The sequence below is a fragment of the Peromyscus maniculatus genome, chromosome 13, assembly GCF_049852395.1.
Source record: "Peromyscus maniculatus bairdii isolate BWxNUB_F1_BW_parent chromosome 13, HU_Pman_BW_mat_3.1, whole genome shotgun sequence".
In the NCBI taxonomy this organism is placed as follows: domain Eukaryota; kingdom Metazoa; phylum Chordata; class Mammalia; order Rodentia; family Cricetidae; genus Peromyscus; species Peromyscus maniculatus.
In genome coordinates this window covers 26,487,616-26,502,324 of record NC_134864.1, presented here as the reverse complement: position 1 = coordinate 26,502,324, position 14,709 = coordinate 26,487,616, and the positions used below count along the sequence as shown (strand labels likewise).

At 40.8% G+C, this 14,709-nt stretch overlaps 1 protein-coding gene across 3 annotated transcripts in view; it reads right to left on the bottom strand.

Moving 5' to 3' along the window:
• The window catches only part of L3mbtl4 (L3MBTL histone methyl-lysine binding protein 4), a 410,639-nt gene that overhangs the window by 342,057 nt on the left and 53,873 nt on the right, over window positions 1–14,709 (bottom strand). For all 3 annotated transcript variants that reach the window (XM_076549829.1, XM_016008230.3, XM_076549830.1), the window contains one exon: window positions 8,138–8,192. In XM_076549829.1, the coding sequence (XP_076405944.1) occupies window positions 8,138–8,192 (55 nt within the window). The remainder of the gene's footprint in view (window positions 1–8,137; window positions 8,193–14,709) is intronic.

The following is a 14,709-nucleotide window of genomic DNA, read 5'->3' as shown; positions in this document are numbered from 1 at the left end:
CTGTTTGAATCTAGGCACATAGCCTATGCTTGCTTCAAATACCAAAAAAGCATCCTCCTGAAATAAGAACATATATAAAGAGAACATTTACCCCGGGATGAAGACAAAGACATGGCTAGACACTCCAGATCTAAGCTGCCTGTCTCTCTGTGGCTCTCTAACCCTTCTCCCTTCATTCCCTCCCTCCCTCCAGCCATCCCCCCTTCCCTTCCTTCCCTACATAGTCTGATCTAAGTATTCTATGCAGCCATATATTGCACTAAATATTTATAATTGTGTTAGACACTGTCTTAGAGAAACATGAATGACACTTAATCACACACATAGACATCAGCAGGAAAGTGTGATTCCAGTCTTGAACATCCTACAAATGATCTACTGTATGCATAAGGCTACAAGCTGAGTAAGTGAAATAGCACTAAACTTTACCAACGCATAAAGTATACACATCTGGTTCCTTGGGCTTTTTGCTATGGAGGAAAAGCCACAGCAGTCTCTGAATGCTCCAATGTCAGTTCTCAAATAACAATAGGGATTTTTCAGAGACAGCAGGCCAACCTAAAGGACTCAACTTTCCAAATGACAATGGGGGCAACTTGAGCAGGAAAATAATGATGGAAATGGGTTAAAATACACTGAATGAAATAAGGAACCTAGAGTTCGTATGCAAGTAAGTGAAAGAAAAAAGCAAATGGGAAATCGGTGAAAGCTAGTAAATCTGCAATTTTTAACTGTCTCCTTTCTAGACTTTAATCAAGAAGAAAAAAAAAACAAAAACCTTAACTTCACAGTGGTAAAGCCTGACAAGGTATACTCACCAAAGAATCAGGGTTATATATAATCAAACCTGGGGCAAAGCAGAGCCATGTGCCAATTTATGGAGAGCCGTGAGGGCAAAGAGAAAGGAGTCACTTCTGGGATAGCTCCTCAGAGATCCATGACCTGAATCTCCATTGTGAAGAAACAGCCAAAAATCCAAACTAGAGAACATGGGGATCAGAAATTGCCTGTCACCAAATAAGCCCATGGTCTAAGTTTTCAAATGAAAGAGTGTAGGTTTAGGTCTAAAGGGACATTTAAATACCCCCAACATTGCCATTGTAATCTTGGTAACTAAAAGGTAATCATACTGATCAAAAGTAAATGCCTTCAACGTGCAGTGCACATTACTGTAAAAACTCTTTGATGAGGGATCCAAATCAAACAAAAGCTTCTAGGAAGAGGAGTTGAGACCTGGAGAGGGAAGATGGGTTCTGATTCTGGAGCCTCCTGTCCACAGTGCAAAGCCCTTGTGTCTGCTCTAGGATTAAGTGCTGATCTCCAGCAGTTCCTTCAATCAAGCCGATAGGAGCATCAAGAGCTCGCTCATCTTCTCAGAGTCTGGTGACCTTCTCCACCAGAGAGTGACCACAGTTGTAGCAGACAATGGATGGTGCCTCCACGGGGCTCTTCTGCAGGGCAACTTGAATGCATGAATCGTCTGACGCCTTCACATGAAGTTCTTCAATGAGGGAGGTGTTTGCTGTGGTGTGTATTTCATCTGTTAAGGTTCTAGGTGTAGTGTAAAGATCACCAACATAAAACAGGCTTCACGGATACGGGGCCTGTCCCATCCTTGTGCTTCACCCGGCTTCAGTCAATGGTCAGCAGCTCCAGGAAGAGAGTGTATGTGTTTCTTTCATTGGACCCACATTCACATCCCCATTCATTCACCCAGAATTGGCAGGATACCACAGAGAGGGCTGGCAGCTAAACAAGGTAGGTGCAAAGAGTAGCTCGTTTATAAGCCATTGGTGAGGATAGGCAAACGATGTGAAAATATGTACTAAAATTACTTATTAAAGAGTAATACTCTTCATTAAAGTACACATGAATTCCTCAGTTATTACAGGACTCCCAAGAAAAGTTCATTAATTTAAAATTAAAAAAAAGTTTATGTTATTATGAACATCATAACACGGTGAAATTTAATTTTTTAGGTTCAAAGTAACAAATGCCTAAATGTTTAATTGATTATTCAGTGATAGTAAATGCCATCTATATTAATGGGAGTTGAATAAAATAAGATCCCTTTTTTCTCCTTTTTCATAGTGTTACTATCCATTATGGAGAGGAAGAATGTCACTCGGAATGAACTAGTCTCTTGCTAAGGTTGGCAGGTGCAGACATTCTAGTTAGTTCCACTGACACGACTATTCTGAAAGAAAGCAGTTCTGTGACTGTACCCAGGTAGAAAGTGCTAGCGACCCCAGTGAAGAAATCCAGGATAATAAATAAATAAATGAAGCTGTTAGAATCTCTAAATGAGCAACACCCTCCAGCCCCATAACAAACCCTTGGAAGTGAGAGAAGCACCTCTGTAATCATATTGATTCTTCTCCAGGCCATCTGGCTAATTAATACTAAAGAGCTTTAATACATCATTATATCAGTTTACAAAACAATAAGTCTTGTGGACTTGATTGAACCTGATTACATGCCCTTTAAAAATATGTCTAACTTTAGAGAAGATACGTCATATTATACAACTGAAAATATTTAAAGCCAAATAGTCTATGGTATGGGAACTATCCAAAAATAAAAACACACACATGGGGGGAGGGGAATGTATGAACAGGTTTTGAAGGAGCCATCCAGAAGAAAGACCTCAAGGTACGGGGAGGGATTCTTCAGATATTAAGTCTAGGGGGCATGTTTTGGATGGCCCACAAAGCATGCATGCAGAGAGAGAGAGAGAGAGAGAGAGAGAGAGAGAGAGAGAGAGAGAGAGAGAGAGAGACTAAAGGATAGCTCTAAATCACCAGACAAGGGAGATCTTATGTGAGAGTTATCAAGCAGGAAGAATGGAAAGAAAGGTGACCAGATTTGGCTGGAATTAGGAATGAGTAGGCAAGGAATGAGGCATCTATGGGTTTATGGTTTGACTACTGGTCCATGATGGTGCTATTTAGCAAGGGACTTCCAGCAAGGCAGGCTGGACATTAGTAAGCAAGGACAAGATCAGCCTACATGTGCAAGTGCAATAGTAATGACTATAAGAGTATGAAAACATCTACTGATCTGGGAGAGCAATGATTCCATCCAACTGACAGAACTCTAACAACTCTCCACTGGACACCAGTGAGCTAAGCAAGAGGAGTACAGAACTGAGATGGTGGCAAACAGGGTCAGTGGATGGCAGGTAAGGAAATACTATATAGCTGCCCAGGAATGTGGGCTCTGCCTATGAGAGGAGATTAAAAAACACAGAGAGCAAAAGAAACTACCTACGATGCTAAATCCAAAGTAGTATTTTGAAGCTTGGCATTAAAAAAAAGAATACAGGTAAAAATACTGGTTCTACCTTTAAAAAAGTCTGTAATTTAATACACAGTGACATGGCAGCATTAAATGCTCAGTTCTGAAAAATGTTCAATGACCATACAATCTGTTAATGTTAAAACAAACTAGATACAGAATAGTTACATCTATTTATGCACTATTATAACTATAGTTTTTCTATAAATCTGAAATTATTCTAAGTCCTCTTCAGCAGATACAGGAAGAAAGGGTATGCCATGTGTCATACTTACTTTTTCTATGGCTGTGAAAAGACCCCATAACCATGGCAACTTACAAAAGAAAAACTTATATTGGAGCTCGCAGTTTCAGACAGTGAGTCCATGATCATCATGGTGGGTGTCATGACAGCAAGTGTTGCTGGAGAGCTTCTCTCCAGGTTCCCCAAGCCCCGCAGTTCCACAATCCACTTATAAAATAATCACTCAGACGCTTGTATCACTTATAAACTGTATGGCCGTGGCAGGCTTCTTGTTAACTGTTCTTATATCTTAAATTAACCCATTTTTATAAATCTATAGCTTGCCACGTGGCTGGTGGCTTACCGGCTTCTTTACATGCTCTTCTCCTGGCGGTGGCTGCAGTGTCTCTCCCCCCTTCTTCCTGTTTCCCCAATTCTCCTCTCTCTTTGTCCCGCCTATACTTCCTGCCTGGTCACTGGCCATCAGTGTTTTATTTACATAGAGTAATATCCACAGCAAGCAAGCAGGCATTTATGGCACTAGAGCAGTAGCTGAGGACATATTTTGACCCACAAGCACAAAAGGAGAGAGAGGGAGGGACGTGGAAATGGCATAGGCTTTTGAAACCTCAAGGTCCACCCCCAGTGACACACCTCCTCCAACAAGACCACACCTCCTAATCCTTCCCAAACAGTCTCACCAACTGTGGACCAAGCATTCAAATATACAACCCTATGGGAGCCAGTATCTTCACCCCATCACACCATGCAAGGAAGCTATAGTCACAGTTGTTTCCAGAGGTTGTTAGTTGTCCTTAAGTAACATGGAGCAAATTCAGTAGCTAAAGTCCTGAAGTATGATCCCCTGTTTTGTCCTCAGAAGAATAAACATCTTTTTAGTCCTTTTAAGGTCACCATATATTAGAGGAAATTATAGGGAGATTCACTTGGGTTACCACACACCATGAAATTAGGGTCCCTTCTCGGTTATTAGTCTCATTGACAAAAGAATTAAAAATGGACTCAGCAGAAAGTTTAGTGTAAATTTCATTAAGAGTATTTTTGAAAAAGAAATCCACAGGACAGCAGAGATGTAAATCTTGGCAGCTATGTGGAGGAGTTAGATGGTAAAGGGAGGGAGAATCCACACCTTCTGACTTAGGCATAGAGGTCAGGACAGGGCAGACAAGCAGCCCCACGGCCAGAATGATGGGAAAAGAGCTTTGAAGATGGAAAAGGAAGCCCAGAGTGGAACAGAGAACACTGTCAGGTTTAGGACAGCATCCAAAAGAATAAAAAAAAGAGAGAGAGAGAGATACAAGGAAGAAAACAGATAAGGTAGATTTTCCTATTTAATCCAGTAAAGCAGGTAGGCTTGACCCAGCCATATGTTGAGACCACAAGTGACTGCTGTAAACACACTCTTAAAATAAAAAACCTGAAGATAACTGTTGTTAAAAATATTAACATATCAAATATTACCATGAGCTTTTATGAAGGTGATTTAAAGTTCCCAAAAAACATAAGGGACATAAATATCTACAGATATTCAAGCCACAATGTTTTCCCTATAAACCATATGCATGAACATTCTTTTTCAACTTTTGTGGTTATAAACAGTGCCACAGTAAGCAAGGTTGGCATAAGTGGAATGCACATGTTGATTTCATTAGTAAAAATTCAGTGAAGACTTTCTAAATCAAAGAAAATGTGTATTTAACGCTTTTGATAACCAGAGCAAACTCCACTCATGAGCCCAGAGTTTGTCTCCTTGTATACTGAGAGGAGCCAGAAGTTTAAAGCCCTGCTAATTTGGTCAATCAAAACTAGCATCACTACTTTTAAACTTGTATTTCTTTATATTCTATTGAAATTTGATATTTTCAATATATTAATTTTTAGTCACTCTTATCTCTTCAGTGAATAACCTGCAACCTTTTTCAGGTAATGACTGAGATCACAGTACAACTGACGATTTTTTCTAATTCCTTTATGTATTAATGGCCTGTTCTCCGTTGTATCTATGAACAATATTTTTTGGATTTCTATTTCTATTGTATTTATTATTATTTTATGTTACATCCAGAGTTTAATTTGTATATGTGTACAACTACATTTTCTTTACAACTTCCTTCATTCATGGTTTTTGTTCATAAAATCTCCACTGCCCCAACATGTAACCAAACAAACAGTGATTTTAAAGACACTTATAAATCAAGGAGAGAAAAATCTAGATCATTTGTTTCACAAAGAAATTGGGTGTATTTATTTTGGAGATGTCAAAAATAAAAGGCAGACAAGTCTGAGCTTCACACTTATTGACAAGAATAATTCTCTGACTATCACAGCCAATTATTGACAAGTGAGTTTTAATGAGTGAATGCTGATGATACAAGCCTTCTCTCAGGGAGATGGATCCAGAAGAGTTATGTAACTTTTTAGTCACCAGGAAGAATTTTAGCCAAAGAGTTTCCAAAAGATTGAAAACATAAATCCCAAGGAAAGACTACTTCAAGGAAAATCTAGTTCGGCCCATCTCTGAGGACACCTATGAGCGTACAAGATACCATTAGTACTTTATCAGCAGCTGCTTTCCCCGGCCCATCTCTAAGCAATACTGCAGTTTTCTACACCTTTGTCTCAACACCTGCACAGGAGAGGAAGATGATAACATAAAAAGCACATGCACAGAGGAGAAAAAACTCAGCCTTACAACTTGCTGACATAGTTTCAAATCTTGGATTCACTGACCATTAGTGAACTTTATTCTGAGAAAGTCAAATGGCACTCGAGGGTCCCTTGCACATGGCTTAATGTTAGTGGCAAAAGCTGGGCACTCAAATTATGTTATAACAATAGCCAAGGAAGCACACACCAGATACAAAATTGCTACAGGGAATTATGTATTTATATTCAGTATAATTTTCTAGGCATATATACATATTGATGTGTACATACACAATTCTGGTTTTGTTATTATTTTTAAGATACCAGATAAGAGGCTCTGTTTCTTCAGGTTATTAAGGATTCTAAGGAAAAAATGACTATTCCACAATCTATAGGTGGAAAAATCTCCTTAAGATGCTATGATAATATGACAATGGGAAATATATCTCACTCACTCCATTAAACATGGTAAAAATATACATTATATCCTAAAGCCTCCAGATGAGCCTATTCTCAATATAATTAGCAACTAATAGCATGTATAGACATAAAGCAGAGATAATCCTTCCTCTAAACATTTAGTTATGTTCCAGAAGCAATTAATAATGTCAAATTTGGGGCAGAGTAGAGCACAGCCAGACACTTTTGAGCAGGAGTGATGAACTACAGAACGAGCCAGCAGACACAGACCAACAACGCAAACCGACTTTCCAGAAAACAGTTCAAGAGAAACAAATCCTTGCACGTAGTCAAAATGCAAGCATACACTGGAAAGAACTGTAGCAAAGGAAGTGAAAAGTTTTACATTGTTCATCTCAGCCAAGTTTTCCTCTTCCGGTAGGAATGATTCAACCCCAAAATGAAAAAAAAAAAAAAAAAAAGATGTTGAAAGAACCCTACTGTTTGGGCCACGCGCGGGGCAATTTCATTTCTAAAATTCCAGTGTTGTATAACTGAAGTGTATTCCAGCGGATCTGAACATCAAGTTACATAATTATCAAAGTATTGCACCCTGTTCTGCTTGTTCAGCAAAGAACATGACAGGCCTCGGGTGGTAGCAACAGAAGAGTATCCACTTAAAGCAACATAATATTTTTATTGCAGTAGAAAACACTTTTAAGGTTGCAGATTTTTAATACTGTATTCCAAAATTAAGAAATAGTAAGCAGTCTTTTAGAAATCAAAATATTAAAAATCCCTAATATTTTAGTTGTTTTTATCATTTAAAAATAAAAAAAAGCCTACTCAACTAAATATCTGTGGTATTTTTAGAGCTTTCCAGAGGCATATTATCAAATTTATGTACCTTTCTTCCCAGAGAATGGTAAAAAAAAAACCTGTTGGATATTCAACTGCATTTTATAGAAATTTTGATAGCAATTGTCTTATGGAAACAGTCACAAACAGCAACTCTATTTGTTGATTTAAATTTAAGGCATCTGAAAATCAGAGGAATAGTAAAAAAACAAAAAAAGTTAATTTTAAAAAAGCCCATATCTAAAGTCTACAAATGAGTGAATAACCATGAGGGATACTCAGTCTGGATTAAATGTACCATATCTTCAACATGGCTTCAGCAGGAGTGAACAAGCACAAATATCAGATGATTTAAACAAACTGGAGAAAAATAGAAGCAAGGAGATAGAAATGAACTCGGCACCACCTTCTATCACTAACGGAGATAGAAACCAGAAATGGCCTCCTTCGCAGCTTGTTTAAAAGGCAAATGCATACAAAAATAAAAGCCGCAGAGCTGCATTCCTTAATATGCCTAAAATGAGATGACATTGATAAAGTCTGCACCAGAGTACGTAAGACCCTGAGTAAACTGGAGACAATAGTGCTCTATATTTAAGCTAAGAAGCATAAAACAGCAAGAGCAATCTAACCAAATTTTCATGTGAAAGTTGTTCACTGTGAATTGACTCTGTACCAGACAGTGATAATTACCTTGGCTTAAAACTGTGGCACCACCTCTGGGCTTCTTTTCTTCTTCAGTTTGCCCCTGGAATAGAGAAAGTGTGGTTTAGATCGTTAGTCATGGATAACTGCTTGTACTCACTACCTTCCCTGCTACCAAGCTAAAATACCCGGATGAAGGCAACTACTGAAGGAGTCAATGTGGAGAAGGCATCACAGCAGGATCTTGGAAAAACAGATCAAAACACATGAACAGTCAGGAGTCAGAGAACAGGGAATGTGTGTGCCCACCCAGCTTTCTCCTTCCTGTCCAACCCTATATCCAAGTGTAAGGAATGGTGTTGGGGTCTTCCCTCACTTAACATAATCAAAATGACCCCTCTGAACATGTCCCAAAGGCTGGCCTTCTTAATGATGTCACCCGGAATAACACCGAAAACTGAAGCTTGGCGGGTAGCAAATCTATGAACATCCATATAACCCAGGGTTTACAGCCAGCACCTTCCAGTGGGTGCCAAGAGCCGTCCACCATCATCTCTTCTCATGACAGAAATTCATTCATAGAGCCTCGTTTGTTCATTGGATACGTACAGAGAGAGTGAGCTCCCACCGCCTTTCATATAACGGTGGAAACAGGTGTCCCCACAACCCCCACACCTGCGTCTGAGGGCTGCATAGTGGTGGCTGACTGGAGGAGGTTTCTCCCCCTCCCCCACCACAGGCTCAGCTCTCATTTCTCCTTTCAGCGAGCTGGTTAACCTCCCCCCCCCCCCCCCCCCTCCGCATCAGTACTTAATTAAAATAAGATTAGCTAACTGTAACCACGCTGACCATCCAAAATACACAAATGGCTGTAAAGACTCCTGAAAACAACAACAACACAGATTGGATTTAACATACAAAACAAGCCCAAGTGACCAGAGATATGTGGGAGCCTTTCCTCAAGGTCACAGCACTCACCAGATGTGCTGATCACAATTCCCAGGGTAAAGCAGAGCCTTCAGCAAATGCTGGTACTCCAGTTTTTAAATTATGTGCTTATTTACTGAAAGAGAGGCAAGAGCCATTTTTAAAAGTAGGTATCTAGCCAGGCAGTGGTGGTGTATGCCTTTAATCCTAGCACTCGGGAGACAGAGGCAGGCGGATATTGGATCTCTGTGAGTTCCAGGATCTATAGAGTGAGATCCAGGACAGGCACCAAAACTACTCAGAGAAACCTTTTCTCGATAAAAGGAAAAACAAAAACAAAAAAAAAAAAAAAGTGGATATCTAGACATACATCTTACTTATATGGTTTTGTGGCCATACACAATGTATGCTACCCATCAAAAGTATGTGAAAAGTTAAAATGGAAGAACAGAATTTTACGGGTGGGCTCTTAATTCATTTTTGGAAAGATGGTTATGCATCCCTCTTGATGAGTTCCCAAACAAATTGTCATCAGAGAAGATGAAAATTTAGCAGGTGATTTACACAAAATCTTTCATAATTAGTGACTGATGATGGAAATGAGTTGGATGATTTTGTAAACTCAGCCAACAATCATCTCCTCAAGTTTTCCATACCTAAGTTTGGGCTGTCTCTCATCAAGCTGTCACAGAAACTGACTGTCCCAATTGCTTAGGGCTGACCGGGGAACACAGCAATAAGAAGGGCAATGTCTAGGTAAACCTTCCCATCTGAGGCCACAGGAATGACTGGTCACCCCAGTGATGACAGCCAATAAACTAAAGCTTGGAGGCTCTATACAGTCATGTCACAAGCTGTCAACTAAGTCTCAACAATAGGTCTCATTTTAATGAGAGTTTATTAGTTCTTTAACTGTTAAATGCTATTAACTTCATTTTTATATTGTGGTTTTGGTATTTTTTTTTAAATTATTCTATTTTCTGGAGCTGAGGACCGAAGCCAGGGCCTTGTGCTTGCTAGGCAAGTGCTCTACCACTGAGCTAAATCCCCAACCCCAGTTTTGGTATTTTTGAGATCAGGTTTATGATATGAAATGCCATTTATGCAATAGTAAATCAAATGACCTTAAATAAATACAGATATATGATTAAAGCTTATCAGTAAGTATTTTTATTTTTATATCACAGGTCTCTTGAGGGTCACGTGTTGAAGGGTTGGGCAACAGCCTACAGTTGTACTAGGAGACCATGGAGTCTTCAGGAAGAGCAGCTGCGGTGATACTAGAAGACTACCTTTCACCCTCTTCTTCCCCTCACCACACCCTTCTCTCTGTCAACTCCCTCCCTCCCTGCTCTCGCTGACCCCATCCTGGAGGGATGAAGCTGGGCTGTGCTCACAGAATACTGTGTCATGCTACCAGGCGACAGTCAAAGCAGTCATCCAACCAGACTGGAAAGCCTAAAACCTCCAGCCAAGATATACATTTCTCCTTTTCCTCATATTTACCTTGGCCATTTTGTCACAGAAGAGGAAAGCTAACTCACACAATGGGGGCAGCAAATGAAACAGTTCCACCAACAGCACCAGGCTGCCAATTGTTTATGCTGTTATAACTGATGATTCCTGGACGTGCTTTAGCCCAGTGTCTTTCTATATGCATGACTTGTTAAGGTAGTAATGTGTGTTGTGTTTGAGTTCATGGGATTCAACATATATGTGGATAATATTTTACTGTTTTCTCTCTGTGTCTCTGTATCTCTGCCTTTCTCTCTCTCTCCCTCTCTCTCTGCCTCTCCCCAGGTCTATATATCTGTGTGTGTGTGTGTGTGTGTGTGTGTGTGTGTGTGTGTGTGTGTGTGTGTGTGTGTGTGAATATAATGTTGCAGTGAAAACATTCCCACCTGCCTTCCTCCATCTGGCTAATGCATGGTATCCTAAGCAGCAAACACTTTAATTAGTTTGTAGTATATCCTTGCAGGATTTTCCTTCTGAAAATACAAAGGAACATGCCTACATGTGCTTATTTTCTTGCTCTTGTCTCCAAAAATATCCTAGGGTAGTACTGTTTTCTCCCAGCATTTTGTTCTTTGACAGAGGTCTTTCCTATGAGGTAGATTTATATAATGGCACTTTACTCATCTCCCATAGCTGCACAGCATTACAATAAATGGGTATGTCAGGATTTATCTAGCTCCTTATTTACAAATATTTAGGTTGTTAGCTAGCCATCCTGTCTTAGTCAAATTTACAATGCTGCAGCGGAAACCTACAAATGCGTTTCTCTGCACACCTATAAATTTCTGTGCAATGGCTGCAGAACAGCACTGTCAATCTCAGGAGGCATGAACCCTTTTGTTGCTAGATGCTGCTGAGTTAAGCTCTCCTCAGCTGCTTCACTCCATGTCCACAAGACTGACAAGCTCCTGTCTCCCATATCCATCTCAAGAGCTTGTGCCATTAGTTGGGGCTTTACTGCACAGTGACAAAGTGAGATCTCACTGCAGCATCAGCCTTTGTTCTGTCATGGAGAGGTTAAAGGTCACATTACTGTGTTCCGAGATTCTTGATCACACTGTGTAAAGATATGTCACTATGATTGGTGTAATAAAAAGCTGAACAGCCAATAGCTAGGCAGGAGGTATAGATGGGACTTCCGGGCAGAGAGAGCTCTGGGAAGAAGGGGGGGCACCAGCTGGACACAGAGGAAACAGAACATGCAAGAGGAGAGGTAAAAGCCAAAAACCACGTGACAACATGTAGACTAATAGAAATGTGATGATTTAAGTTATAAGGGCTAATTAGAAACAAGCCCAAGCTAAGGCTGAGCTTTCATAATTAATAAGAAGTCTCTGTGTCATTATTTGGGGCTGGTGGGACAGAGAAACCCATTATATTATTGATTAGAAGATCATTTGTATTTCATGGATAGTAAAATACTTTTCTATCTGTGATCCATTTTTTCTCCTGGAATGACTGCCCATCTTTTGATCTTAATAATCTAGGAAAACCAGTTATTTACCTCTGTTATGGTGTGTGTGTGTATACGTGTATGCACTTTGTTGTGTTTTATATATAAATTTTATTTTTCCCAGGTTGTCATTTCTTGTGAAATATTATTTTAAGGTGTGTTACATTTCTTTATACTGTGGAACATTTGTTTAATGGTGCAAAGCTGCATTGCATTCTTTTATGTTGCATTTAACTCTATGAAGCTGTGTTACGTTGCCTGTCTAAAACACCTGATGGTCTAATAAAGAGCTGAATGGCCAATAGTGAGGCAGGAGAAAAAATAGGTGGGGGAGGGGGAGGGGGCAGAGAGAATAAATAGAAAAAGAAATCTGGGGGGAGGAGAAGAAGAAGGAACAAGAGAACAAGGAGAAGAGGATGCTAGGGGCCAGCCACACAGCCACACAGTCAGCCATGGAGCAAGAGTGAAAGTAAGATATACAGAAGTAAGAAAGGGAGAAAGCCCAGAGGCAAAAGGTAGATGGGATAATTTAAAATTAAGAAAAGCTGGCAAGCAACAAAGCAAGCTAAGGCCTGGCATTTATAATTAAGAATAAGCTTCTGTGTATGGTTTATGGGTGAGCTGGGTGGTGGGGGCCCGCAAAAGAGCAAAAACAACCAACAACAATTTCTATTTTCATTTTGATTATGATATATTTTTAATGTTTGTTTTAAGAAATACAATGGCCAAGCCTTTGCTTGATGGTGCTGAGATCTGAGAAAAAGCTAGACAAGCTTCTATATTCTGAGATATAGACAACCTTCCCCTTTGCTTCTCTGTGGCTCCTTCCTTACACCACTTCACTCCTCAGTATCTAACCTGTGCTAGGTGAGAGCAGTGAAGCCATTGTCTCCAGGGAGGTATTCACGTATCCCTACTTAACAGCCTCCTTCCCTCATTAGCCTTGGAGACCTGTGCATTCCGGCCTATTTCTGGCTTCCTCCTCTGTTTATTCTGTCTGTCTAACTATTTGTGTGCCAGTACCACACTGTTTTCATTACTGCAGCCTTATGGTTTCATATGCTTTCTAGGCTACCTAATTCTTTGCACACAATAAGACAGTTCTGTTTGTGTACAGATTTTAGAATCAAGACAGCCAAAAGCTCGAATTCCTAGTGTCCTCCTTCCTATCTGTATGATTCCAGGCAGGGGACCTCTTTAACCTCCATGGATCTCAGTTTCCTGTGTGTCTTCCAGAAAGTCCTATCCTCTTAGAGGACTTTCTGAGGATTACCGTCCTGTGGGTAAAATCCTTAGCCTAGCACAGGACACACAGCAGACTTTCAACTAACTGGAGCCATCAGTCAGTTGGCCAGACTTCAGCCTGCTAATAATGTATCCAGGGACTTTAAAATTAAATTTGTTGGCCTGTTTGTATTTATTGACTAAAGAAACATGTCCCAAATGAGCATAATCCCTCATGAAAGAAGCATTAGGGGAGAGTAAACAAGAATCTTACAGCCGAGTCAATCTGCCATTTGAGTTCAATCTGCTATTGAGCAATTACGGTAAGCTAGTCACTGTGGTTAGCTAAAGGCAAATAAGCCACAGTGTCCTGGCTGTGTCAGGGGTTCACCTTGCTGAATGGCTAGCAGGAAAGTGGGGAGATGGGTTTCCTTGGCTCTCCCATCTCCTCGTAACACACCCATGGCTGTGACGTCCATGCACATGTGCATGCTCACTGCTGTCCTTCCTACCTAGCCTGAGTTCTCCTTTGTGCTCTCTGTCAATGCCACTCCAAACATAGTTTCGCTGTCATCACTCTGCAGTTCCCGCCCCATGTGTTCCCTCTCAATCTACTAATTCCATACCAGAGGGACCATTCACAGTCACCAAAACAACTGCCGACATCTGTACCTCCCTTTGAGTTTTCATGCACAGATCCAAAGCCTGACACCCCATAATCACCACAGTGAGTTCATTAGTTTGCACTCTGAACCCCTTTGCTTCCGCAGCTCCAAATTCCTGACTCTCAACAGAGCTTCCTGCCCTGATATCTCAGCAGTTCAAGATGACTCCAATGAGTCCCCCTGCTAGGTGGTAATGTGACCTGGATCACACGGTAAAAGCCACTCTTCTGGCTGTACAACAGGATATGACTCAGCATATGGACTAAGAGATTCTACTGCCAGCTTATAGGATGTGGATCACCATGCGGAGAGAGTCTGCCAGCAGACCATGTAGCCTCAAGAAGCTGAGTGAATCCTGCCTGACGACAGCCATTGAGAAAGTCAGTCCTCCAGCCTCAAGGAACCATGCCTGTCACCAACCACAGGCACCCAGTGATGACACTAAGCTCCAAGGAGGAATCTGGCCATGTCATCATAGTTGTCACCCTGAGACGGAACAGTGAACACAATCAGTCCATGCCCTGACATTTCAGAAACTACACAATGATAATAAAAGGACGATTGAGCTGCTACATTTGAGGCATTTTGATACACAGCCATGGAAAGCATCCTCAGTCCTATTTATCTCTTAGGCATCAGCCCAGCAAGCATCCCGGCTTCCCTCTTCCTTCCCTCCAGCCATAGGAACTGGGGAACCTTTTGATGTCCAGAGGCTCCTTGTACCAACACCTACTGTTGAAACTGCACTGTACCCTCTTAATCTGTTCCTTCCTTTCCCCAAGTCTGGTGAGCAACACAAGGAAGACAGTGTCTGAACCATGCTTCATTCCCTGGCA